The 27,444-nt window shown below is 63.0% G+C and overlaps 1 protein-coding gene and 1 long non-coding RNA gene across 2 annotated transcripts; one reads left to right on the top strand and one right to left on the bottom strand.

The window, feature by feature from the left end:
- Positions 1–1,923: 1,923 nt before the first annotated feature.
- Positions 1,924–4,085, bottom strand: LOC124083659 (uncharacterized). The gene is made up of 2 exons (XR_006848858.2): positions 2,436–4,085; positions 1,924–2,243 (listed from the first exon to the last, which is right to left on the bottom strand). It is a non-coding gene; the product is annotated as an uncharacterized LOC124083659 (long non-coding RNA).
- Positions 4,086–7,888: 3,803 nt separating this feature from the next.
- Positions 7,889–26,229, top strand: Slc6a19 (solute carrier family 6 member 19). The gene is made up of 12 exons (XM_046430415.2): positions 7,889–8,167; positions 14,156–14,296; positions 15,196–15,333; positions 15,998–16,179; positions 16,570–16,680; positions 17,109–17,221; positions 20,347–20,475; positions 20,606–20,762; positions 21,681–21,885; positions 21,979–22,138; positions 23,781–23,943; positions 24,111–26,229. Exons 1-12 carry the CDS (start codon positions 7,966–7,968, stop codon positions 24,312–24,314), a joined length of 1,905 nt encoding a protein of 634 aa, XP_046286371.1. The 5' UTR covers positions 7,889–7,965; the 3' UTR covers positions 24,315–26,229.
- The last annotated feature ends 1,215 nt before the right edge of the window (positions 26,230–27,444 follow it).

Here is a 27,444-nt window from a genome sequence, read left to right as displayed (position 1 = left end):
GTTCCTGAGAGTCACTCTTCAGACCTTGTAATCACCTGGGAATGCTCTGTCATTACCCCGGGGCCAACTCTGAGGTCAGGGCACATCACAGATGCACAGAGGCAGGGCTCCGGATGCCCGTGCAGGGGCAGGAAGGCAAAACCCTCAGCGGCCCTGGGCAGGGCAGGGCAGAGGTCAAACTACACCCTGCACCCAACCCACTGGGCCGCGGAGGACGCAGGGCCAGCCGTAGGAAGACCAGAAAGAGGTGGGCCAGCTTGTCCCCGGGCAGGATGGAGGCAGGGCCGGGGGACCTGGGAGCAGAGGGATGTGTGCTCCTGGGAGCCCTGCGCTCCGGGAACAGTCCCAGAGCTCCCAACCAGAACAGGGCAGGCTGTGAGAGGGGACAGGCTGGCTGGGCCATGAAGGGGCTGGGGGAAGGGCTTCGTGTATCTTGGAGCTGAGCTGGTGTCTTGAGGGTGGGGAGGTGAAGGGTAAAGGCACCGGGGTGGATCCCGGTGAACGAGGCTGGGGGAGAAGAGACTGAAGGTTGTCCCAGGAGACTTTGGAGAAGGGCTCAAGTCGGCAGGAACAGGGGTCCAGGGATCTGGGGAGCAGCCTGGCCCGGACAGGCCCGTGGGATGAAGGGCCGCAGGTCTCCAGGCCCCACCCCTGCGCAGCCTTCTCCCTGTGCACACTTGGCAGGGCACGGTCGCCTCCTGGAGAGCACTGGCCAGAGGCGTCCTCCAAGACGATGTGACGGGTGGTCAGTCATGCAGGACCCCTTGCTCAAGGACCACTTTACCGGTTTCCACAGAGGCCCAAGCAGGAACAGAACGGTTGCTAGGGTGGGGATCGTGCTGTGACCTTGGTGTCTCTCCAGGTGGCCTTCCGGCCCCGCTCCACGGCCTCACTGCTCTGCCAAGGCTCTGGGGTCAGGTGCACAGACAAGAGGATCCCTCCACCAGGCTGGGGCAGCCGGGCACGGCCCTCAGCGCCTCCCTGCCCAGCCCCAGCCCTGAGCATGGCCCTGGCTCTGCCACCTTGACAGACTTCACAGGTTCACCGGGTGGCTCCGGGACCCTGAGTCTGGGCCCAGCCTCCCCCTCTGCACCAGACCTGAGCTCTGCTGGTCTCCTGGTGCCCCCCCCCCCCGGAAAGCAGCCTTCTCACTGCCTGGCCCTGGGTTGGGCCAATCCTCAACAGGACATGGAGACCAGCATTTGACCACCAGGGGCCCTGGAGGCCACCTGGACTGCATGGTGAGGGCCATCCTGGAGGTCAGCAGAGGGCTCACCCAATCTGACTGCACAGGGCCTGTCCTGGCCCTAAGTGGCCCTACAGAGGCCCCGTGTTCGGCCCTGTGCACAGCCCCCCACGTGCTGGCCAAGTTCTCAAAGGACAAAGTGTATATGCCCAGTCCCTGGGAATCGCTCCAGGACAGGGCTGTGTGCAGGAGAAGACCTATAAATGTCACCCCAGCCGGAAACCAAAGAGGCCACCAGGGCCCAGGAGATGACTCCCGCCACCCATCCAGCAAGGGCTGCAGAGAAGCCCCGCCCCAGCCTGCTCACCACCTGTGTCCAGGGGGCACTTCTGGAGAACCCCATCCCAGTGAGCAAAGGTGTCATGGCAGCTGAGACTCACAACGCACTGCCACCAAGGGCAGAGGACATCCACCTGGCGCTCTGCTCCTGTGGACAGTGCTCAGGGCCAGGGCCTCAGGCTCCTTGCCAGCCCAGGGAGAGAGGCGAAGCGGTGTGCTGTGAACATGCGTGTCTCATACACACGTAACAGCGTGTACAGGCATTGGGACACGCTGAGTGACCTGGTCTTCGCTGCCTTTCCTCTCATCTCTTTGTATCTGTTCTGCACTTTTCAGACATGTTATTAGATGTGGTCCTTCCCTGTTCACAGAAGCTGTGAGTATGATCAGCACGGCCGTTTTCAATCTTATTGACTAACTAGTCACTGGGGATTGAGCCCAGGGCTCCCTGACCAGCTGCATCCCCAGCGATTTTTATTTCACTTTGAGATGGGCTCTTGCCAAGTTGCTGAGGCTGGCTTTGAACTGGCCATCCTCCCACGCAGCCTCCGATGTGCCAGGGTCACAGACCTGTGCCTTTGCACCCAACTGGTTTTATTCTGGGGGACAGGGTTGTCCAGGCTGATCTCAAGCTGGGCTCAAGGGATCCTCCTGCCTCAGACGCCCAAGTGGCCAGGAATACGGGTGTGTCCTGCTGTGTCTGCTCACCATTATTAATCTGAAAACAAAACTACCTGTCACCCTTTACCTAGGAGGACACTGTCCATCTCCTCTTTTCCCAAGTGTCAGCTGAAGTGGACAATGTGGGCTCCCAGGTCACCCCCAGCCCCTGGGCCAGGGCATCTATGGTCAGGGAGCAAGGCCCGCCCCGGCTGCCCATGGGGATGTGGGCGCCCGTGGCTCTGCTCACCCGGGCTGCCTGCGTGGCTCCCAGGCTCAGCCGCCATCGTCACTCAGGGCCAGCTGCACCCTGTCCTGCCCCCGCGTCGTCTGGGCCTCTCCTCAGAGACCCACGTTGCCAACAAGTGCCCTTTCAGGCAGCAGTAGTGACACACAGACAGGAATGCGACTCCACCAGGCCGAGTGGGAGTGCAGGGACACGCCCGGCTCCGCTGTGGCAGGTGTGCTGGAAAGCCCGGTCCCCGTGACCAGAGTGGCCGGCTGGCCTGCGCCCCCAGGGAGCACACCCACGCCAGGCGAGAGCGGCCCTGCTCCGTGTCCGCGCTCCCTGCCCTCGGTATCTCCCCGGCAGAGACTGGGCTCTGGGAGACGAAGACAGAGGGACACAAACATGGCCAGGAGGCCTGGGGGCGGGGGCTAATCCTGTGGGCTTAGCTCCAGCCCAGAGTCAACAGGCAGGGGAGCAGGGGCCCTGACGTCCCGTGACTTCTGAGGCTGCCGCTGCTCAGCAACCTTCACGGGCAGCGTCTCCTTGAACAAGCAGCCGCGGGAGACAAAGGTTAACGGCAGCTTGTCACGGGATGGGGTTCTCCACAGCCATCCCCTGAGCCAGCCTGCCCCGAGGCCGGGTGGGAGAGGGCCCTCAGGGTGCTGAGATCCTCCTCCCAGCCTTCCTGGGCGGAGCGCCAGGGCCTACAGATTGCTGTCCTGTCCCCGGGGGGATGCCCAACCTCAGTCCCTAGCCAGCTCCTGGCTCTACCCTCCCAAACCCACGACAGTGACAGCACAGCTGGGCTTCACGCCACCTGCTACTTCTGTGTGTCCCAGTGATGTCCAAGGGACAAAGGGACAGGATGGGGTCCCTGCAGTTCAGAGCTGCTCAGGCCCAGTGTTTCCACGCTGTCCAGTGCCTCCCAGGCAATCGTCCTGACCTGCTGGCAGAGGCTGGCGGCCAGGGCCCAGTGGGCTGTGGCCCGGTGGCCGGCCCCGGCGGGACCCCCATGGCTTGGCCGGTGGTCTATCCCTGCCACCCGTTTGGGGAGGGTGGATGAGAGGGCTGCGGAGTCCCGGGGACGTCGATCCCGTTGGAGATGCTTGGCTCCACTCTGGTGCCCACTGGGCCCCCTGCGCGTCACAGTGGCCGAGAGCTGAGCCTGGTGTCCTGCAGAGTCCACTCACGCGTGCCCTCAGCGTTCCCGCAGAGCATGCGTTCCACCCACCCAGGGGTGTCACCTTTCCTCCTGATGGAGCAGGCAGGGACACAGGAGCAGAGGCCCCAGGAGAGGGAGCAGGTGCCCCGCACCCCTTCATCTGGCTCCGGGCACCCGTGGGCCACTGGAGCCATCCAGGTGGCCTGCCACACAGGTGCCCCTGAAGGCCTGGCAGGTCCAGGTGCCTGACTCCACTGGGACCCACCACAGGGCCCAGCGATGTCCAGAGACCACCCCTGTGGAGGACTCGACCAGCTAGCCTGGTCACTGCTCAGCCTGCCGTGACCGACAGACTCAGATGCTAACCACAAACAGGGCAGATGACAGTCTGAGGGGACGCTGTCTGCAGATGCAGAAGATGGACAGCTGGATGGCCACTTCCTCTACCAGGAGGCTGGAGGGCATGACCGTCCACACATCAGAGCAAAGCCAGAGGCCCAAAGCCCGGGTGTGAGGCAGCCTCACGCCTGGCCTAGTCCAGCCCGGCCACCGTGGTGCCCACCACATCCCTGCCCCACCCACGCTGCCTCCACAGACTGCACCCTCCCCCCACAGGGTCAGGGGAGCCTGACGCTCTGTTCAGTGAAATGTGGGCAAAATCGACATCACCGTCCCCCTAACCTGCAGGCACAGACTCTGTGGATCCAGAGACACAGCTGCCCTGGAGGCCACCCAGCCCATAGGACACTTCACGTGAGCTTGATAGAAACCTGCAGTCGGGGACAGTTGGGCCATCTGGACATGCCCCGAGGGTGCCCAAAAGGAGCTCCACAGGTGGCCCAGGGCTTGACAGCCTTGGGCAGCACCCCAGAACCTGATGGGGAGGCCCCGCCTGCTCACCCTGCACGGGGCTTTCTGCCAGAGCCATTTCCGGGGACTTCCACAGGAAACGCGGCATTAGCGTGTTTGCAATGCACACACAGGATCTGGGGCTCACTGCACTAAGAGCAGCCCACATCCAGCTTTGGCAGGACCTTCTGGAGGGTGTGGGTGAAGAGAAAGCCCCAGGGACCACAGGCCAGGGCTGTGCCATGGGGACTTTGGGGACAGAGACTGTCCCCATTCTGGCCTTCCCTTGTGGGCCTCACACCACACTCGAGGAAAGCTGGGCCCGGGCTCTCCTGGCTGGCCCTCAGGGCCGGGCCTCACCTCCTCCTATCCCCACACAGCCCTGCCTCCCCGTCTCTCCATCTCTGTCGTCTCCCTCAGTCTCTGTCTGTCTCTTATCTGCTTTTGTCTTTCTGGGTCTGTTACTGGGTGTCTATGTTTCTCTTTGTCTCTGTACCTGTCTCCATTTCTTTATTTGTCTCTGTCTCTGTCTGTCTCTCTGTATCTGTGTGTCTCTGTTCCTGTCTCTACATCTCTGTATGTATTTCTCTGTCTCTGTGTCTCTATTGCTCTGTGTCTATTTCTATATCTGTATCTCTCTGTCACTGCTTCTGTCTCTACCTCTATCCCTCTATATCTCTGTCTCTCTGCCTCCGTCTCTCTATCTCTGCTTGTCTCTACCTCTATCTCTGTCTGCCTCTGTCTCTATGTCTACCTCTCAGTGTCTCTGTCTCTGCCTCTGTAACTCTGTCTCTGTCTGTGCCTCCTGTGTCTCTGTCTCTACCTCTCTGCCCCTCCGTCTCCACCTCCCTGTCTGTCTCTGTCTGACTGTTTCTGTCTCTGTCTCTGTCTGCCTGTGTCTCTGTCTCTACCTCTCTGCCCCTCCATCTCCCCCTCCCTGTCTCTGACTGTCTCTGTCTCTGCCTCTGTCTCTGCCTCCCTGTGTCTCTGTCTCTACCTCTCTGCCCCTCCATCTCCACCTCCCTGTCTCTGACTGTCTCTGTCTCTGTCTCTGCCTCCCTGTGTCTCTGTCTCTACCTCTCTGCCCCTCCATCTCCCCCTCCCTGTCTCTGACGGTCTCTGTCTCTGCCTCCCTGTGTCTCTGTCTCTACCTCCCTGTGTCTCTGTCTCTACCTCTCTGCCCCTCCATCTCCACCTCCCTGTCTCTGACTGTCTCTGTCTCTGTCTCTGCCTCCCTGTGTCTCTGTCTCTACCTCTCTGCCCCTCCGTCTCCACCTCCCTGTCTGTCTCTGTCTGACTGTTTCTGTCTCTGTCTCTGTCTGCCTGTGTCTCTGTCTCTACCTCTCTGCCCCTCCATCTCCCCCTCCCTGTCTCTGACTGTCTCTGTCTCTGCCTCTGTCTCTGCCTCCCTGTGTCTCTGTCTCTACCTCTCTGCCCCTCCGTCTCCCCCTCCCTGTCTCTGACTGTCTCTGTCTCTGTCTGTGCCTCCTGGGTCTCTGTTTCTACCTCTCTGCCCCTCCGTCTCCCCCTCCCTGTCTCTGACTGTCTCTGTCTCTGTCTCTGCCTCCCTGTGTCTCTGTCTCTACCTCTCTGCCCCTCCGTCTCCCCCTCCCTGTCTCTGACTGTCTCTGTCTCTGTCTCTACCTCCCTGTGTCTCTGTCTCTACCTCTCTGCCCCTCCGTCTCCCCCTCCCTGTCTCTGACTGTCTCTGTCTCTGCCTCTGTCTCTGCCTCCCTGTGTCTCTGTCTCTACCTCTCTGCCCCTCCGTCTCCCCCTCCCTGTCTCTGACTGTCTCTGTCTCTGTCTGTGCCTCCTGGGTCTCTGTTTCTACCTCTCTGCCCCTCCGTCTCCCCCTCCCTGTCTCTGACTGTCTCTGTCTCTGTCTCTGCCTCCCTGTGTCTCTGTCTCTACCTCTCTGCCCCTCCGTCTCCCCCTCCCTGTCTCTGACTGTCTCTGTCTCTGTCTCTGCCTCCCTGTGTCTCTGTCTCTACCTCTCTGCCCCTCCGTCTCCCCCTCCCTGTCTCTGACGGTCTCTGTCTCTGTCTCTACCTCTCTGCCCCTCCGTCTCCCCCTCCCTGTCTCTGACTGTCTCTGTCTCTGTCTCTGCCTCCCTGTGTCTCTGTCTCTACCTCTCTGCCCCTCCATCTCCCCCTCCCTGTCTCTGACGGTCTCTGTCTCTGCCTCCCTGTGTCTCTGTCTCTACCTCTCTGCCCCTCCGTCTCCCCCTCCCTGTCTCTGACGGTCTCTGTCTCTGTCTCTGCCTCCCTGTGTCTCTGTCTCTACCTCTCTGCCCCTCCGTCTCCCCCTCCCTGTCTCTGACGGTCTCTGTCTCTGTCTCTGCCTCCCTGTGTCTCTGTCTCTACCTCTCTGCCCCTCCGTCTCCCCCTCCCTGTCTCTGACGGTCTCTGTCTCTCTGCAGCCTCTTCCAGAGCCCCGCCCTCCCTTGGCTCTGATACCCTGGAAGCCAGATGCTCTCAGGGGCAAGCCTCGTCTCTGGCCCCCACCCTCTGAGCACCCCACATGGGCAAAGGCCAGCCTGAGCTTGCTGACCCCAAGGGATGCCCTCGCCCCGAGATGGAGCCAGGTGGAGGGTGGGACCGAGTCTGGCTTGGGGGCTCCTCCTGCAGCGGGGCTGGCTGCTGGAGAAATAAAGTAGCCAGGACATGGGCTTGGGGAGAGGACCAGGGTCACCTCAGGGAGGCCCAGTGGGGGTCTTGGAGCCCAGGTGGCTCCTGAGGGGAGAGGGGCCATGGGGCCAGATGGGCAGGGCCCAGCTTGGAGGCGTCCCCACCCGAGCTCCTGCCACCACCCCCACTCCGCTCCAGTCTTGGCACAGATGAACCCTGGCGCAGTACCTTGGCGCCCCAGCGGGGAGCAGGGGTGCCGCAGCCCGGCACTGCCCGGGCACAATGCAGCCGCACAGTGCCCTAGAGGAAAGAGGCTGCGGGCCGCACAGGCAGGGCCGCCCTCCCAGGGCTCCGCCGGGAGGGACCCGAGCCACACAGCCCTCCCACCACAGGCAATGTCCAGTACCGGCACAGGGCTTTCCCCCCTCCCCTGGACTGGGGTCAGCAATGTCCAGAGGACAGCCTGACTTGGAAGGGGCTGACAGGAGACCTGCCCAGCTTCCTGCAGGGAGGAGATGCCGCTGCTCCAAGGACCCAGAGGACCAGTATCCTCCGGGGCCAGGCAGGGCCAGCAGATACCATCTATTTGCCTCGGGCCCCTCTTCCCAGGGAGCAGGCCTGGCCCTGGCCTGGGGCTGCACTCCCCCCACGATGTCTGTGTTTGCACAGGGGAGGGGCGGCCAGCCGGGGCCTCCTGTCTGCAGCAGGGGGTGGCTCCAGGGCCCTGGGATGGGCAGATAAGGCATTAACTGCAGCTGAGACGCACCCTGCTGATCTGCTGACGCCTCCTTCCACCCAGGTGCTCGGGTGAGGTGCCAAAGGTTCCCTATAAAGCACTGGGCTCCCAGCCTCCGCCACTTGCCCTCTGGCTCCCGTCGTGCCTGCGCGTGCCAGGCCCAGCTCAGTGACCACCATGGTGAGGCTCGTGCTGCCCAACCCGGGCCTGGAGGACCGGATCCCTTCCCTGGATGAGCTGGAGAGCATCGAGAAGAAGGAGGCCAGCTCCCGGCCCCAGTGGGACAACAAGACCCAGTACATGCTCACCTGTGTGGGCTTCTGCGTGGGCCTCGGCAACGTGTGGCGCTTCCCCTACCTGTGCCAGAGCCACGGAGGAGGTAGGGTGGCCAGGGCCCGGCGGGTGGGGGGAGGCTTGAGGCCCAGGTGAAGGCTGAGGCCAGACAGACTGCAAGGCCAGGAGCAAACAACCCAGATGCCGGAGGTCACAGACGGCCATCCCTGCTGGACCCCCAGTACGCCCTTCAGAGAGCTGAGAGGCCTGAAGATGTCCCCACCCCTAGTCTCCTGGGGAGACCCACCTGTTCAGCCCAGTGTAGCTGTGGGTTCAAAGACGGTCTCGCAGCGGCTAGAGACAGGGACGGGCAGCTCCTCCAGGTGGAGCCTCCTCCCCTGAGGATGGAAGGCTTGGGTACTGGGCCCCTAAGACCCCATGGACTGGGAGAGGGTGACCAGAGGCACATACTGCTGGACTCCAAGCCGGGCTCTGGAGGCACAGCCCGAAGGCCCACAGTGGGGCCCTGCCTTCAACCCACGAGCCTTGGCGGGGCCGCTCCAGGGCCTGGCCTTCCACAGGCAACCCCCTTTCCCCACTCCTGGTGTGGGCCTGAGCTGGGCTGGCCCCTTGTCCAGCTCCGGGTGGTTCCTGCTGCTTGCAGGAAGCTCAGGGGGCCAGTGGCCAGCATGGAGGTCATGCTCCTGATGGCCTGTTCCCTGGCCCCAGCCCTGGGAGGCTGCTGCCCCTCTTGTGGGCAGCCTTGGGCTCCATTACAATTCGGAGTCCTGAAGGCCCGGGAGTCTGGGCAGGCCCCGCCTGACTGCAGGAACAGGCTCCGCGGGTACCCCGCGTGCCATGAGGCGTGGCTCAGGTTCTCTCTCACTGACTGGTCGTGCAGCCTCACGGCTCTGAGGGAAGTGTCCAGGGAGCAGCGGGTGGCACTCCTGGGTCAGCTTTGCCCTCCAAATTGCGCAGGCTGCGCTGTGCAGGTGAACTCTCTGGTGTCTCTGGTCCAGCCGCCTGTCCCACTTGGGGCAGGTAGGTGCCCTGGGGCTAGGGTGGGGCCTCCCAGCAGGCCAGGTGCTGACAGTCCCCAGGTCCCTTCTCCACACTGGCTTCCCAGAATTCAGCTCAGCCTTCCGCCAAAGTCCCCTCCCCGCCCCAGGACCCTGCAGTACTTGGTGCTAAAGGGAGCCAGAGCTGCCTGCAGATACGCAGGCCTGGGACCTCCTCTCCACTCAGGGCAGAGGGGAGGACAGGCAGGGGGCCATGCAGGTGCCACAGGGGGAGCGGACCATGATGCCCATGGAGGCCAGGGCTGACCGGTGTCCACCTGGGAGAGCATCGGTGGGTCTGAGGCTGACCCACAGCACTTTGTTTCAGGGTCTCTCAAAAGGGCCTCCTGTGAGCCCAGGGATTTGGGGGAAATCTGAAGGGCTCCAGCTCCTCGGGGTTAGGGTTAGCCTGGAGATTGCGGGGCTTTGGGTCCTAACACTTCCCTCTGAGGACCACGGGGTCTGACCCTTGGAGGACAGATGGGGAAGGGGCTGTGCAGGCTCTGTCACAGGCTGGGATCCCTGGGCAGAGTGTCCTGGGCACCTGCTTCCCTGCAGGGCCTGGGCTCCAGGCAGGCAGAGAGGTCCTGGGAAGCCCAGGGTCTAGGGTGGTCCTGAGGACACCAGCAAGCCCTTCTCCCCTAGTCCCTGGACAAGCTGCCCCTGTCCTCTTGTGTGGGGACACCTGGTCACCTCCCGGGCTTTGGAGGCCACCTTACATCCAGGCTCTCCAACAGCTGCAGAGATAGTAAGCACAGGTCACCATGAGACCTGTGCCCCTGGGTTACTCTGCCCTGTGCTGACCAGGTCCAATAACCCAGCACCTGGCCTGAAGGAGCTAGCCTGGCTGTGTCTCTGGACGCGGGGGCTGGCAGAGAAGCCCTGTAGGTGAGGCTCTGTCTGCATTCCGCCTTCAAGGAAACAGCTGAAAGGACCCAGGGGACACAGGGTCCCCTCTGCAGGCTCCTGGGGATGTGAGGCTTTGGCAGGAGGGCAGGGGAGTACCTGGCTCTGCACACCAGCAAGCCCAGCCTGCCCCGCTCTAGTCCACGGGCTGCCTCCAATGGCTGGCTCTGTGGGTCCTGTCCCTGTGGGTCCGGTCCTCCGTGAGTCCTCTCCTCCGTGGGTCCTGTACTCATGGGTCCTGTCCTCTGTGGGTCCTGTCCTCTGTGGATCCTGTCCTCGTGGGTCCTGTCCTCTGTGGGTCCTGTCCCTGTGGGTCCTCTCCTCCGTGGGTCCTGTCCTCCGTGGGTCCTGTCCTCTGTGGGTCCTGTCCCTGTGGGTCCTGTCCTCTGTGGGTCCTGTCCCTGTGGGTCCTGTCCTCCGTGAGTCCTGACCTCTGTGGATCCTGTCCTCTGTGGGTCCTGTCCCTGTGGGTCCTGTCCCTGTGGGTCCTGTCCTCCGTGGGTCCTGTCCTCTGTGGATCCTGTCCTCATGGGTCCTGTCCTCTGTGGGTCCTGTCCCTGTGGGTCCTGTCCTCCGTGAGTCCTCTCCTCCGTGGGTCCTGTACTCATGGGTCCTGTCCTCTGTGGGTCCTGTCCTCCGTGGGTCCTGTCCTCGTGGGTCCTGTCCCTGTGGGTCCTGTCCTCCGTGAGTCCTCTCCTCCGTGGGTCCTGTACTCATGGGTCCTGTCCTCTGTGGGTCCTGTCCTCCGTGGATCCTGTCCTCGTGGGTCCTGTCCTCTGTGGGTCCCGACCTCCGTGGGTCCTGTCCTCCGTGGGTCCTGTCCTCGTGGGTCCTGTCCCTGTGGGTCCTGTCCTCCGTGAGTCCTGTCCTCTGTGGGTCCTCTCCTCCGTGGGTCCTGTCCTCTGTGGGTCCTGTCCTCTGTGGGTCCTGTCCCTGTGGGTCCTGTCCTCCGTGAGTCCTGACCTCTGTGGATCCTGTCCTCTGTGGGTCCTGTCCCTGTGGGTCCTGTCCCTGTGGGTCCTGTCCTCCGTGGGTCCTGTCCTCTGTGGATCCTGTCCTCGTGGGTCCTGTCCTCCGTGGGTCCTGTCCCTGTGGGTCCTGTCCTCCGTGAGTCCTCTCCTCCGTGGGTCCTGTACTCATGGGTCCTGTCCTCTGTGGGTCCTGTCCTCCGTGGGTCCTGTCCTCGTGGGTCCTGTCCCTGTGGGTCCTGTCCTCCGTGAGTCCTCTCCTCCGTGGGTCCTGTACTCATGGGTCCTGTCCTCTGTGGGTCCTGTCCTCCGTGGATCCTGTCCTCGTGGGTCCTGTCCTCTGTGGGTCCCGACCTCCGTGGGTCCTGTCCTCCGTGGGTCCTGTCCTCGTGGGTCCTGTCCCTGTGGGTCCTGTCCTCCGTGAGTCCTGTCCTCTGTGGGTCCTCTCCTCCGTGGGTCCTGTCCTCTGTGGGTCCTGTCCTCCGTGGGTCCTGTCCTCCGTGGGTCCTGTCCCTGTGGGTCCTGTCCCTGTGGGTCCTGTCCTCCGTGGGTCCTGTCCTCCGTGGGTCCTGTCCTCGTGGGTCCTCTCCTCCGTGGGTCCTGTCCTCCGTGGGTCCTGTCCTCCGTGGGTCCTGTCCCTGTGGGTCCTGTCCTCCGTGAGTCCTGTCCTCCATGGGTCCTGTCCTCCGTGGGTCCTGTCCTCCGTGGGTCCTCTCCTCCGTGGGTCCTGTCCTCCGTGGGTCCTCTCTTCCGTGGGTCCTGTCCTCCGTGGGTCCTGTCCTCCGTGGGTCCTGTCCTCCGTGGGTCCTCTCCTCCGTGGGTCCTGTCCTCTGTGGGTCCTCTCTTCCGTGGGTCCTGTCCTCCGTGGGTCCTGTCCTCCGTGGGTCCTCTCCTCCGTGGGTCCTGTCCTCCGTGAGTCCTTTCCTCTGTGGGTCCTGTCCTCTGTGGGTCCTCTCTTCCGTGGGTCCTGTCCTCGTGGGTCCTGTCCCTGTGGGTCCTGTCCTCCGTGAGTCCTGTCCTCTGTGGGTCCTCTCCTCCGTGGGTCCTGTCCTCGTGGGTCCTGTCCCTGTGGGTCCTGTCCTCCGTGAGTCCTGTCCTCTGTGGGTCCTCTCCTCCGTGGGTCCTGTCCTCTGTGGGTCCTGTCCTCCGTGGGTCCTGTCCTCCGTGGGTCCTCTCCTCCGTGGGTCCTGTCCTCCGTGGGTCCTCTCCTCCGTGGGTCCTGTCCTCCGTGGGTCCTGTCCTCCGTGAGTCCTGTCCTCCGTGAGTCCTTTCCTCTGTGGGTCCTGTCCTCGTGGATCCTGTCCCTGTGGGTCCTGTCCTCCGTGGGTCCTGTCCTCCGTGAGTCCTTTCCTCTGTGGGTCCTGTCCTCCGTGGGTCCTGTCCTCTGTGGGTCCTGTCCTCCGTGGGTCCTGTCCTCTGTGGATCCTGTCCTCCGCTCAGCAAGCTGGAGCACTTACCCTGCAGAAGGGGGTGTGGCTCCCTCCAGGCAGCGCGATCCCCAGCACTTCCCTGTCTGTCTGTCCTGCCACCTGGCTTCTGAGTGTGCTCCAGTGAGCGGAGGGTTCCAGGCAGCACCAGGAGGCCGGGTCTCCCGGGACCTTTGGACCCACACAGCCGTCCTGCAGGAGACTCAACACAGCCCCTCCCTCCTGGGCGCCAGCACCCATGGGAGGCGCAGGAGGACAGAAGGGCCCCTCCTGGCTTGGTTTCAAAGGACATTTCAAAGGCCTTGCTGGAGACCCCCAGGGGCCGAGGACCCACCTGGCCCTCCCAGAGGTGCTAAGGGCTTGCTTCCTAGGCTGGGTTGTCCTGAGCCAGGACCCCAGGAGCCCCAGGCGCCCCCATGCCAAGACGCTGCTGACCACACTGCAGCTGGGGCCCCACCACTCTCTGTTCCCTCGCTGGGCCTGACCGCAGCAGGGACCCCCAAGGGCCTCATTGGAACCGAGGGAAGCCTTGCTCTGCCTCTCATTGTCTCACTGTCCATCTGTCAGTCTGGAGGATGCTGTCCCTGCCTGACAGGGGCCTGGCTCTGCCCAGAAGGCCCAGGCTGCTCCCAGGGGGTGTTCTGGCCAGATGTTGGGATCTGGGGTGTCCTTCTGGGGTGGGTCTTGTCACCTGTGCCTAGGACACCAGGCCAAGGAGGGCAGCTTTTGAGGGTGGGTGGCTCACATCTGTCATTCTTTAGCTGTACATGACGCCAGGGGACCTGGCAGGACAGTCGCAGGTCAATGCTGGTGCCCAGCGTTCAGGGAAGTGGCCTCGGGGCTGGCTCACACCTGGTCTCAGGCAGCATTGTGTTTGGCTCTGAGGCTGTGCTTGGGCTGTGAGTAGTGTCCTAAGCACAATCCAGCTGCTCCCTGCCTGAGAGGGCCCCTGGGGGGAGGTTGGGGGGGGAGGCTTTCCATTCTCCTCTCAGGTGGGGACAATTTGGTAATGAGGGTAGCATCCTGGTTCAGGGGCAGGCCGGCTCAGCCCCAGCCCCAGGGTGGTGCTGCATCCTGTTCTCACTGGGCCCGGGGGCAAGCAGGTAAAAATCAACAGGGTCCACGCCCACTGCAGGGCCCCTGAGCCCCCTCACAGACCCTGCTGAGCACACCCAGTGCCTCTGTAGCCCAGGCTGGCGCCTGCTGCTCCTCCCACACTCTTCCCACGCTGTCCTCATCTCCCCAGCGGTTCAGTGACCCCCTCTGCCCAGCTCCCTGGACACCTTCACTAGCTCCCAGGTGCTGCTGGAAGCCCACTTGCAGCACGGGTGCAGGCTGGACATCAGCAGGGGCTGGCAAGGGCCCCTTGGGGCAGATGGCCTGTTCGCAGAGCTCTGGGGGCCGACGGCCCTGGTTAGGAGTCCCCACAGCACAGGTGTTCGGTGTTCCCAGCGGCAGCGGCATGCCTGGTCCGGCGACCACACCCCCGGTGGACAGGTGGAGCCGGTCGGTCTGTGGGAGGGTGGGAATGCCTGCTTCCCAGTGGCCCTTCTGGAGCAGGCCGTCCACCCCGACCCTGGTCGTGACTCACTGCTCCATCTCGGCTCAGGTCCACCCTGCCCACCCACCTTGGTGCTCTGTCTCACAGTCAGGACACAGCTCTGCAGCACTGTCCCTGGGCACGTCCCCAGGGCCCCTGCAGGCCTGCGTCCTGACGCCTGCTCTGCCCTTGCAGGGGCCTTCATGATCCCGTTCCTCATCCTGCTGGTGGTGGAGGGCATGCCCCTGCTCTACCTGGAGTTCGCCATCGGTCAGCGGCTGCGGAAGGGCAGTGTGGGCGTGTGGAGCTCCATCCACCCGGCCCTCAAGGGCGTAGGTGCGTGTCTGGTGTGGCCCCTCCTGGGCCAGGGACTGGAGCAGGGCCCTCCAAGTGTCCCCAGGTGGAGAGGGATCCCAGGGTCACCCCTCTCAGAGGCCTTCAGAAACCCTCGGCTGGAGCCTCCAGAGTGTAGATGGCAGGGTCAGCACTGGACGCTCCTGGTCCCCAGGAGGCTCTAGACGCAGAGGACAGCAGAATGACCCCTGCCTGCCCAGAGTAGGCCAGCAGAGGGCACTAGCTGCCTGCTCTCGGCCTACTTCCACATACTCAGCGAGGAGTCCCCCAGCACTGACCCCAGCCCCAGGTGTGGTCACTCATTTACAAACTCTGACCCAGGGGTGGCCCTAGCGTGTTCTCACCAAGAGGTCCACAGTTCACTGGGACCTCAGGACATGGGTAGGCACCAAAAAATTCTTGAGCTTGGGGAGAAAGGGTCAGGGTCCACTAGGAAAGGGACTCTGAGTCCAGGTGGGGCCTGCCCTGAGGCCTGAGGCCCAACCAGCGCCACTACCCACACCCTGCCCTGGAATCCAGAGCTCCTTCCCCCAGCCCTTGCCTCTCCCAGCCCTCCTGTACCCGTCAGTCCCCCGTCCCTCCCGTCCCCATCTGTCCCCCGTCCCTCCCGTCCCCATCGGTCCCCCACTCCCTCTCACACACACATTCTGTTCCCTCTCACACTTCAGCCAAGTGCACACATGACACCCTTGTGGTCCTGCCCCATGGTCCCAGGCACTGGAGCACTCCCCCAGGAGCTCGACAGACAGCCTTCCCTGCCCGCCTGCCCCTGGTGTGGGTGGGCCTGGGGGACTGCTCCTGCCCCTCAGGCTGTTGAGTGTCCTGTCGGGAGGCCCTCCGCGGGGGCAGCTGCCCTCGGCCTCAGCCACCCCTTCCTGCAGGCATCGCCTCCATGTTTGTGTCCTTCATGGTGGGTCTGTACTACAACACCATCATCGCCCTGGTCATGTGGTACTTCTTCAACTCCTTCCAGGAGCCCCTGCCGTGGAGCGAGTGCCCGCTCAACGGGAACGGCACAGGTGAGGCTGGCCAGAGCCAGTGACCCCCCACCTGGCCCCGTGGGAGTGACGGGACCTCCTAGAAGGCACAGGGCCACGCTCCGTGCATGGCCACCCAGGTGCTACGGACCTGGTTGTTGAAACAGCGCCTTGGAGCCACAGGTCACTTAGAAACCAGAGCCTTCAGGGCCCACGGACAGGGACCCGGGAACTGCTGGGGCTCCAGGCTCCAGGCAGGCCTGGTGGGATGTCCAGAGGACCAACTCCTTCACACCTATGGCCCCGCCATGTCTCCACCACGGGTGCCTGTGCGTGTTCCCCAACCCTGGCCCTTCCAGGATCCCTCACTCGGGGGCCTGCAGGGTCGGAAAGGCTCAGGTCCCTCCTACGGCACCCCCGCTGCTCTTGGGCCGGAGTCTTCCCTCTTGGGTGTGGCTCTGTGAGCCCTGAGAGCAGGGCAGTCACGGGTGTGGACCTGGCCAGGGCATCCAAGACCCCAACCTCCTGCCTGCTGAGCGTGTGCCCCCAGGAGCTGGGGCAGCAAGAAGCAGCACATGCCACAGGCAGGCGCGTGTCCCCAACACGCTCATGCCTCCGGGCACATGAGGGGCCTTGGTGGCCCTTCTCCCACGTGTCTCCCCCTGGTGGCCCAGCCCTGAGGTGTGCGCCTGGCTTGCCCTCGCAGGCTACGTGGAGGAGTGTGCCAAGAGCTCCTCCGTGGACTACTTCTGGTACCGAGAGACCCTCAACATCTCCACCTCCATCAGCGACTCGGGCTCCATCCAGTGGTGGGTCCTGCTCTCCCTGACCTGTGCCTGGAGCGTGCTGTACGTGTGCACCATCCGTGGCATTGAGACCACCGGGAAGGTATGGGTGTGTCCAGGCTGCTGCCTCCGGGAACGGGGCCCACACCTGAGCCACTGACCACCTCACCTGGTCCCAATGTCCTCTGGGGAGGCCTCTGCCCCAGGTTTGCCACACGTGCTGGCCAAGATGCTCTCAAGACAGGCTCTTGAATCGTCCCACGCAGGCTGAGGCACAGCCCGGCGTGGAGCTGGCCCAGCATCACGAGGCCCAGGGTCCAGCCCCGCACTGTGCTCTGCACGCAGAGTTATCCCATCTCCCTGGGTGGAAGCATTAAGTGACACCAGGCCTAGCGGAAGACGGAGAGGGGCCACCATCCTCGGCTGGGAAGGCTTCCCGCCTGCCAGCCCTGCCTTCGTCCCGGCCTGACCCGTGTGCCCTCTGCCCATGCAGGCTGTCTACATCACCTCCACGCTGCCCTACATTGTGCTGACCATCTTCCTCATTCGCGGCCTGACGCTGAAGGGTGCCACCAACGGCATCGTCTTCCTGTTCACGCCCAACGTGAGTTCCTGCTGTCCACCCTCTCCAGATCCTCTGGGGAGGTCCATGCTGGGGCAGGCCCTCCCCGACTCTGTGTCCTCCTGGCCTCAAGACCAGCTCCCAGGCCTGCTGGCCAGCTGCAACCTGGCCAGTCCCAAGTCTAGGAGGGTCAACCAGGGCCCAGCGGGAGTCCTGTTTGCAGGCCCTCCTGCGGCTGTGCAGGGTGGGGGCACTGGTTAGCTTGAGGTTGCCCCTCTGTGTAGAATAGTGGCCCCAGTCAGGGGAGGAACCAGCTGCTCCCTGTGGTGGACAGCGTCCATCCTGACCACCAGTCACCACCAGCCCAGGCGGCCTCCCTCCCTGACCCACCGCGGAGGCTCAGGTCTCCTCCCCGGCCACCCTCCTTTGTTCTGGGCCTGGCGGGTGAGCCGTGGTCTCTGTCGGAGCAGGTCACGGAGCTGGCCAACCCCACCACCTGGCTGGACGCGGGCGCCCAGGTGTTCTACTCCTTCTCGCTGGCCTTTGGAGGTCTCATCTCCTTCTCCAGCTACAACTCTGTGCAGTGAGTGTGGGGCAGGCGGGTTCCGCAGAGCGGGCACGGAGGGCCTGTTTCCCGCTGACCAAGTGCAGTTCTGTTGTGAGCATGAGAAGGGAGAACAGAGGTGCTTGGCAAAGCCCGGCCCCCTTCACAGCCCACTGGCTGGGCACCTGGAAGGGAATGCCCCGGGTGTTCCTTGAGCCGGGCCCCAATGAGCTCCGCTGCTTGGTCTCTGTGTGCTCCCTCTCCTCAGTCCCCACCTCCACACCCACGCGCTACCTGCTCACTCCTTGGCACCCCAGACCCTGGTGGGATCCTGCAGGCAGAGCCTCCCTGAGAGCCCCAGGAGAGGGCCCAGGATTCAGAGGCCAGGCAGTCCCCAGGAGAAACACAGGGGGTGCTGTGGAGCACCTACCGTGGATTACCCCAGTGGTCCTCAGTGGGTGGGGACACAAGCACCTACTGTGTGTCAGAGCCATCCTCAGTGAACTGTGGTGGGTGAGTGGGACAAGTACCTACTGTGCATCGGGGTCATCCTTGCTGACCTGTGGGTGGGGGGGACAAGCACATATTGTGTGACAGGGCCATCTCAGTGACCCACAGTGGATGGGGGGACAAGCACCTACTGTGTGACAGGGCCATCTCAGTGACCCATGATGGGTGGGGGGACAAGCACCTACTGTGCATTAGGACCATCTCAGTGACTCATGGTGGGTTGGGGGGACAAGCACCTACTGTGCATTAGGGCCATCTCAGTGACTCATGGTGGGTTGGGGGGACAAGCACCTACTGTGTGACAGGGCCATCCTGGGTGAAGCCTGGTGGGCCGTGGTTGAGCCCAGCGATCAGCAAATGTGTCTGTGCTGATGAGCGGAGGTGGGGGCGGGAAGGAGGCAGCGGGGGGGGGGGGCAGGATGGCCTTCTGGGGGCAGGTGGACCTGCAGGCTTGGCCAGGCAGCCGAGGTTGAACAGAGGTGGCACAGAGGCCAGGCAGGCAGGGGTGCCTTCTGGGAAGGAGGGACTGACAGGAGGGCATGGTGATCGGGGAGGCAGGGCTGGTAGGCGGCCAGGGTCAGCACGGACAGAGGGCTTCCGGGCACTGCAGGAGGGGCACCAGGTAGCAGCCATGGAGCAGGTAGAGTGGGGCAGTGCTGCCCTTAGCTCGACCGAAGACTCTGTGTTCAGTGTCACCGCGTGGGCCGGGTCCCGGGCTTCAGAGAGCCCCCTCTGGAGCAGTGGGGCGTGGGTGGAAGCGGACACAGGCCCACCGCAGGGGAGCCAGGCGGAGCTCCACCGCCTTCAGACACTTCACCTCCACACAGTTCACGCCGGTGCCCCGCTCAGCGCTGAGGACCCCACAGCGGGCAGCAGCCCCTCCAGGACCAGACGTTCTCAGCTCACCAGAGATACCCGACCCCCGAGCGGTCACTCCCAAGTCCCTGGGGCCAGCCCTGGTGGCTTTCTGGCCTGGCTGTGCTGCTCGGGCTGCATGGAGCTCCCTGTGAAGCGGGCACCCCGCCTCCTTCCTGGCCTGGCTGACTGGGTGGTGGTGGACAGTGCACAGCCTGCCTGTCTGTCCACTTGTTAGCCGGGACATCGGGCTGTTTCCACTTCTTGGCTGCTGTGAGCACCAGCACACAGGTGTGGACCCTTAGGGGCGGCACTGCTGGGCGGTGCTCTGCCCGTCGCCTGGCCACTGCCCGCTCTGCGCTCGGCCAGACGTGCAGGCGCCCAGGCCCCTCAGTTCCTCTGCGCAGGGCCCTCCCAGTGGTGCAGGGCGGTGCCCCCTGTGGACACATCTGCAGCCCTGATGGCTCACATGCTGCCTGGGGGCCCTGGGACCCGGGGCTGAACCGGCCCACGTGTGCCTCTGGTCTCCACAGCCCTTCTTTCTTTATTACTGGGTTATGGATGCCACCGCTGGTACTGGGGTTGAACGCAGGGTGATCACCCACTGAGCTACGCCACCAGCCCTTTTTATTTAGTTTGAAAGGGCCTCTCTCAGTTGCACAGGTTGACCTTGAACTTACCGTCCTCTTGCCTCAGGATCTGGGAGTGGCCACCACACCCAGCCACTCTGCCTTTGACAGAAGCATCTGGAGGGAGGGGAGCTGGTGCGGTCTGCTGGGGGTCAGCACGTGCTCAGTGGCGAGCCTTCAGGTGTCACAGCGACTGGGAGTCCTTAGGCGAAAGCAGAGACCCCAGGGGTCCAGGGGGCTGGACGGTCAGTGTGGAGGCCTCAGCCGGAGGCTGAGTGAGGTCACTGCGGTTGTGAGGACAGGGAGGAAGTTCACAGTCCTGAGGGGCCCTAAGCTGAGGCCGCAGGTGGCCACACCTCCCACTCCTCTGGGGCCAGGACTACACAGCTCTATGGCCCTCAAGCCACCTGGGGCAGCACGAACCCTGCAGACCCTCCACAGACTACAACTCCAGCGGGGGACCCCTGCCGGGACCTCCCCTGCTGCACCATGGTGACATCCATCATGTCACGGAGGCCCAGGGCTCAGAGGACAAGTCCCAGACAGAGCCTTCCAGCTCCTCCTTCCCCCCTGGGAGGGGGTCCACCCAGGCCTGGGGTCCGCCCAGTCCTGGCATCTGTGAAGTGAATCCCTCTCGAAATTCCAAGTAAGAACCTACCACCCAAACCAAGCCACCCATCACACTAGGGTCTGAGGCAAGGAGGTGTGGGCAGGGAAGGCCCTGGCCTGCCATTGCCAGAGGACGTGGGCCTTGCCTGCTGGGGTGGAGGCCCAGGCCTGCCCTTCCTGTGAGCCGACTGTCCCCTGCCCGGGCTGGGATTGGAGCACAGAGATCCCTGGGCCCAGCGGTGAAGCTCGTCCAGGCGTCCCCAGGCTTTGGGGGTCCAGAGCCGCCCGTGGGGGAAGGTGTGTGGCCTCCTAACGTGGTAAGAAGGTCAAGAGTGAGGTCCACCAGCCTTGTGCTTGGGGCTGAGACCCAGCCCTTGGGCCACTCTTGAGTCTGAAATGCCCACACACCAGAGGACAGTGGGCTCAGCTGCTCCCTACCCAGGGCAGGGCGCAGCCTCAGGACTGGACATGGTGGGCCTCCACACTGCCCAACTCTGGGCGGGTGCGTCCTCGCCCACACACCAGCCATGCCGGGCCTGCAGGCACCACTCTCGTCCACAGCAACAACTGTGAGATGGACTCTGTGATCGTGTCCATCATCAACGGCTTCACGTCCGTGTACGCGGCCACCGTGGTCTACTCCATCATCGGCTTCCGCGCCACCGAGCGCTACGACGACTGCTTCAGCACGTGAGTGCATCCCCACCACCGCCCATGCTCCCACAGGGCCCTGTGGGCCCCTCCAGGGCTGTGCCCACCCCTTCCACCCACACACCCCCGGGGGCCATCGGGGCACGCATCAGCCCCCTCTCTCCTGCAGGAACATCCTGACCCTCATCAACGGGTTCGACCTGCCCGAGGGCAACGTGACCCAGGAGAACTTCGCAGACATGCAGCGCTGGTGCAACACCACGGACCCCGTCGCCTACGCGCAGCTGAGCTTCCAGAACTGCGACATGAACTCCTTCCTCTCCGAGGTGGGTCCTGGGGGGATCCACGCGGCTCAGAGCCCCTCCGGCCACGTGGAGCCCACTCTGCGCCAGCCCCAGTCCCTGACTTTGAACACCTAGGGCTCCCTGCAGGCTCCTTCTGTAAAGATGGAGAGTTACCAGGCGGCCAGCACCACACTTCTGTCTGGTTGACCCTCAGCCATCAGGAAGCCGGGGAAACCTTAGTAATGGAGCTTGTGAACAACATTTTAACACCTAGGGAAATCTACTGCTCTCCATCTGGTGGCCCAAGGTGACTGCGTCTGACCTTGCAGTTTTCCAGTTGGAAGCCAGCCTGTGCTTTGGAGGAGCAGGTCATTTTCAGGGCCTGGCACTGTAGCTATTGCTGTGGCCACTGGTTAAAAGGTCACATTGGGAGCAGGAGTCACAGAGCTAGTGGCTAGCTAGGACAGAGGGGTCCTGAGGCTCACTGGTGTCCCACTGACTTCCAGAGGATGGCTCCTGGTTGAGCCAAGGTTTCTCTCCTGATTCCACTGCCCGGACAGCTGGCCTCCGGGACAGTGGCATGGCCTCGGCGCGTACCCGCAGGGCCCACCTGTGCCTTGCCCGCTGACTTCAGAGCACTATCAGGGTGTGTGCCTGTGACTCGCTCACGGGCCTGTTTGCAGCCCTCTGAGCCCAGCACAGGGAGAGCCCCCTGCAGACGCCCCTAGTGGCCATGACTGTCATCCTGGCAACAGAGGGTTCTGACCGCTGCTGGGAGGTGGGACCCACCCACCGGTCATAACGCATAGTTAAGCTTTTTAAAAAGCAAGCTGGGCCCAGAAGACAGATGGACCCATTTCACCAGATGACCCCGAGTGCCCAGCCCTTGCTTGGCGTGGGCCTGGGGAACACAGGTCACCAGGAGCCCGGTGTGGCCTGTGACCATATGCCACTGTGCAGGGTGTGGAGGGCACGGGCCTGGCCTTCATCGTCTTCACCGAGGCCATCACCAGGATGCCAGTGTCCCCGCTGTGGTCGGTGCTCTTCTTCCTCATGCTCTTCTGCCTGGGCCTCTCCTCCATGTTCGGCAACATGGAGGGTGTGGTTGTGCCCCTGCAGGACCTCAGGCTTATCCCCAAAAAGTGGCCCAAGGAGCTGCTCACAGGTGTGTGGGCACCCAGGGGGTGGCGCCCTCAGGGGAGACCCTCCTTGGCGGGTCCGGCCCCATGACCATGGCTCTGCGCCCACCATCCCTCAGGCGTCATCTGCTTGGGCATGTACCTCATCGCCTTCGTCTTCACGCTGAACTCCGGCCAGTACTGGCTGTCCCTGATGGACAGCTACGCTGGCTCCATTCCCCTGCTGATCATCGCCTTCTGTGAGATGTTTGCTGTTGTCTACGTGTACGGCGTGGACAGGTAGGCCGGAGGTGGTGCACCGGGGACAGCCGCATCTAACAGATGAGCTCAGTCCAGGAGAGTTCCTGCTGGGCTCAGGGGAGACAGGGTGCCGCGGCTCAGGCCTCTGCTGCCATGTGGCCCGAGTGTCGATAGCCTTCAGGGGAGCAGGCCTCACATGGTCCTGGCCTTGCTGCATGGACCGAGAGAGGCAGGAGCATGGGGCTTAGCTTGGCGGAGGTGGCACCTTGATTCCCATTTGGAAGCAGTGCAAGCCCTCCAGCTCCCGATGACACTAGACGTCACTGTGCAAACAGGGCTGAGCAGCAGTGCGCGGACCCATGCGTGGTGACAGTGCTGGGAGAGGAAACGCAGCAGCAGCCACCAGGGAGTCGCAGCTCAGCCTGGGCACACTGCATGAGCAAGACCCTCCATTGGGGACCCTGAAATGCCCCTGGGGCTCAAGGGCAGGCACAAAATCACAGGATGGGGCAGCATCTGAGAGCAGTAGGAGCTTCCTGCTCAGTCAAGCCTGGCCCTCAGCAGTGTCCACGGCCAGGGACGCTCCTGCTGTGTGGGGAGCAGTACTCCAGCCTTCTCAGGGCAGAGGAGGCTCTTGCAGCCAGCCAGAGCCCGACACGGACAGGCAGGGCGGGCAGGCAGGGCGGCCCCCCTGGACCCACAGGCCCTTGGCTGCACACCTGCCCTGCCTCTCTTCATCATCCCCCACTGCTGCACAGGACTGCGGGAGGCAGGGCCCTTGTGGGTGGCCAAGTTCAGCAAGTGCCACCCTCTGCTGGGGCTCCTGCTTTGGGAGACCTGTTCTGAATCATGACACACAGCAGTCCACAGGGTACATGGACAGGGCTTCGTTAGCCTGCGTGGGGACCAGGCTGCAGCAGCCAAGGGCATCAGGGCCAGGCTGAGGAAGACCAGGTCGCCACAGGGGGTTTCAAAGTCACAAGGGTGTTTTAAGCAGAGCCTGTGGAATTAGCCATACACCCCAGCTTGGTGGCTGTGAAGGACATGCAGACTGAGCTATGCTGCCTCCGGGTCTGTGGATGGTAGGAGAGGCAGGTGCCAGGTGGACGGGCTGCAGGGCTGGGCTTCCAGGGCCCCCAGCGGGCCCGAGACCAAGTCTCAGAGACCCCAGGCAGGCTCACGCCTACGTTCCGCCTGTCCATCCTGATTTCTAAGGACAGTAAACCCTTTGTGCAGAAAGCTGGGCATAGGACAGTTTCAAGCCTTAGGGCAGGTCATGATGGGCACTGTCCAGCCTCAGGGCTGACCCTGTACATGTGTCAGGAGGAGCGGAGGGGACAAGTCTCACAGCTGCACCTGCTCTGCTCCCCTGGAGCACTGGCCCTCTGTGGTCACCAGCACGTGGCGAGGACAGGAACCTCTGACAGCCAGCCTGCCTCAGAGCTGGTGATGGCATCCCAGGCAGTGAGGCCTCTGGGCACATGGGCTGGCAGGTGGCTCCGCTGGCCAGGGTCTCCCCCGACAAGAGGCAGAGCTTTGCCTGCACACAGGGTGGAGCTTTGCTGAGGGATGCAGGCCTCCAGGACATGTAACGTCCAGGCAGCAGGACTGGACAGCCTGGGGCCTCGATAAACTGCATCCTGGTGGACTCATGGAGGTCACCCCTCCTGCCCTGCTGCAGGTTCAACCGGGACATCGAATTCATGATTGGCCACAAGCCCAACATCTTCTGGCAGCTCATGTGGAGAGTGGTCAGCCCCATAATCATGTTGGTCATCTTCTTCTTCTACTTCGTGATCCAGGTCAACAAAGAGCTCACGTACAACATCTGGGACCCTAGCTACGTGAGTGCCCAGCCGGCAACAGGGGCAGCTGCCAAGTTCCCCATGGGCTGGGGGAGGCAGTGCTGGAGGAAGGCGGGGGTCCCCCTGCCCCCGAGCAGCAGGCGAGCACGGTGGGGTCAGAGTGCCTTTGCCTTCTGGGTTGCTCACCCTGTGTGTCCCTCCTGCAGGACAAGTTTCCCCAGTCCCAGCAGGTGGCCTACCCAGGCTGGGTGTACGCCGTGGTGGCCATTGTGGCTGGAGTGCCGTGCCTCACCATTCCCTGCATTGCCTTCTACAAGATCGTCAGAAACCATTGGCGGAGGCCAGGTGACCAGCAAGGGCTGGTCAGCACACTGTCCACAGCCTCTGTGAACGGAGAACTCAAGTCCTGAGTGGGCCCAGCCCAGAGTCTGCAGCCGATAGTGTCGGGAGGAAAGGAGCCACAGGACCCTTGAGGTGGCAGGGCTGCAGTGTGCGTGTGCCTGAATGCATGGGTGTGTACATATGTGTTGTCCACGTGTGTTCATGCATACATGCAGGGGTACACACTTGTACAGGTGCAAAGTGTGTGGTGTGTATGCTAGAATGCATATAAACACGTGTGTGTCTGAGTGTGTGAGTATATTGTGAATACGTGTATGTTGTGCATGTATATATACCCAAGCGCATGTTTGTGTGTACACACATGGTAGTGTATGCATGCCTGTATGTGTGCATAAGCACACGTTTTACACACGTGTAAATGTTTATGTGTGAGCATATGTGTGTGTGCATGAAGGTGTGTATATGTCTGTGGATACAAGTTGTGCACACACATGCAGGTGAACATGAACATTGTGTGTGCAGATATGTGTGCACATGCATATGCAGGTGTGTGTGTTTGGGTGTAAAATGTGTCTGTATGGTGTGGGTTACGTGTATATGGGTGTATGTGGGCCTGTGTATTGTGCACACAGATATTTGTACATATGCACCTAAGTGTATGTGAATTGTATACACCTGTACACAACTCACCAGTGTGTGCCTGTGCACATTCCTGTATGTATACGTGTGCTTATTGCACATATGTGTGAAAATGTATGTGTTTACGTGTTCCTGACACGTGCCCCTTCTCAGGCCTGGCCACCTTATGCACTGTCCCTCATGTGGACATGGTGGTGGGGCATGGACTGTGGCCTGGGGCAGACCTGGCTCAGGACTTGCCTGACCTGCACGGCCCTGTGGAGAGTCCAAGGCCCAGGCGTGGGAGGCCGAGTTGCTATGCTCCCTCTGTCGCGAGGCGGGAGACAGAGCGCGAGCTGCCGGCTGGTCTCCTTGGAATGGTCCCCGCTGCCCACCCCACACTGCTGGCTGTCCTGGACCAACGGCCCCTGAGGGAAAGGTGTGGGCCCTTTTGCTCTTCAAGGAGAAGTGTGAGGGGGCGTGGGTGGGCGAGGCTGCGGGTCTGGCCGGGGTCAGCCCAGCAGTGCATGGGCTGGGGGGACCGACCGTTTAATGATTGCTGCTGGCTGCACAGCTCGATGGGCAGCTCAGCAGAGCTCAGCCTGGCCTAACTGCAGCAGGAGCCACCTTGCGTGTTCTTAAGGGACGTTAACCCCGTGAATTTTTAGCCAGACGCTGGAGGAGAAAGGTCAAAGGGTAACTTGGCCTGAGCACTGTGGTTGAGGGCACTCTGAGAGTCCTGGGCACTTTGTCCACCCTCTGTCGCTCGGTGAGCCCGGGGTCGGCGCCTGCGTTTGCCCGGTGGTGGGGGTGTCATCCCTGGACCTGTCCCCCATCTCAGCCGGGGGACTTCCCACTTTGGATGTTTGCTTCAGCAAGCTGGTTGCCTCCGTTTTCCATGGAAAAAACTTCCTGAGGATTCTCACGGCCAGTGTGGGAGGTCCTAGGGGGCCTGGCACCATGTTCCTCCAGCCACGAGACCCTCCACACCCAAGTCCTCTTACCAGGAACTCTCCATCATCCAGCTGGCCACCTGGGACTGTGATCTGCAGAAATCTACCAAATCAGGGGGACCCAGGGGCCCAGGCTCTGCCCCAGGCCTGGTGACATGCCCCAGAGGCTCAGCCCAAGAAGATGGAGGGTCCCATCTGGTGGCCAGTGGTCCCACCTCCCCTCTCCCCACAACCTCCGACTGGGAAGCTGTTGATGGATCCATACCCACCAGTACACTGCCCACGGTGTCCTGGAGGCCCCCGTGTGCCTGTCCAGGAGACCCCGTGGGGTCTCGGACATCCGTGGTGTCTCCTGGGCAGCTCTCTGGTGGCTTCTGTGTGGGGTTGTGGAATAAAGCCTGCCTGTTTAACACCCCTGGCTCAAGAGCTGCTGTCAGACACGGAGGCTTGAGCTGGGCTGTGGCCAAGGCCGAGGGGGGTCACAGCCCTTGGAGGTGCAGCTAGCGAGTCTGGCCCACCTCTGGGCCCAGGGGATGGTTCGGGGCTCATTCTGAAAGAAGCCTCTCTGCTGTGGCCCCTGGAGTGCGGGACCTGGTAGCCCAGTGGGCTGGACAGACACTGGTCTGGGGACCCCTTGCTGCCCCGGGAGGGCTGGTGGGGCTTGGCCAGGACAAGCAGGGTGCAGGAGAGGGGAGGCAGGAGGCAGGGAATCTTCCGAGGAGCACCAGGGAGAAGAGGACCGCAGGAGATGCCCCCTGTCCCAGACTGTGTCGACTGGACACGGGAGCCCTGGGGCTCGGATTTGGACTTGTGGCTGCCTGGTTGAGGTCATGTCCAGGGGAGCGGGAACACAGATCCAGGGCTGAGGCCTGCCCTGGGAGGGAGGAACCCAGAGCCCAAGCAGAGCCCCATGGGGCTCCTTTGAGTTGGACCCCACGGGCAGGAGGTGGCTACAGTGGAGAAGAGGACTCGAGCCCCTGTGCACTGATGCTGCCCAGCCGGCTGCGGAGGGCAGAAGGGGGGCAGCTAGCACAGGAGGGGAGGAGCAGGGGAGCCCTGGCCTCCAGAGAGCAGCTGGCCCACGGGGGGCAGCCCTCCCTGACCTGACCCCAGGACACTGTCCTTGGTCGACAGTGGGCCACATCCAGGGTCTGGGCTCTGCACTGGGTCTGGAGCAGGTGCAGCTGGGGCTGGGGACTAAGACAAGCCCAGGACAGCACAGAGCCAGGCAGCCAGCGTCCACCCTGGTGACTCAGACAAGTGGGCCAGTGCAGCCCAGTACTGAGCCCTTGCCCACGCACCCAGGCCCTGGTTCCCGCCCCAGCCCTGCAAAAGAAAAAGAAACAAGACCGGATGTGACCAGCCACCAGTCGCAGCCCCTCCTGGGCATCTGTCCTGAGGTGCACAGGCTGCACCCGCAGGCCAGAGCTGGGCATCACCAGCTGCACCCAGGACAGAGGCCCTGCCCTGAAGCTGCGGTGGGCGCACCCCACCAGGCACGCTGCTCAGCAAGCGCAGGGCAGACCGCGCCAGCTGCAGAGTCCCGGTCATGGTGGGCAGAACAGCTGGCCCCAGGCTCTGCAGGTGCCACTCACAGAGCTTCCTAGGTGAGAAGGCAATGCCAGGA

Source organism: Marmota monax, unplaced genomic scaffold (assembly GCF_021218885.2).
Source record: "Marmota monax isolate L192 unplaced genomic scaffold, Marmota_monax_Labrador192_F-V1.1 WCK01_AAM20220418_F8-fsc00082, whole genome shotgun sequence".
NCBI lineage: Eukaryota > Metazoa > Chordata > Mammalia > Rodentia > Sciuridae > Marmota > Marmota monax.
The sequence above is the reverse complement of the archived record's forward strand: the minus strand, read 5'-3'. Positions and strand labels throughout refer to the sequence as shown.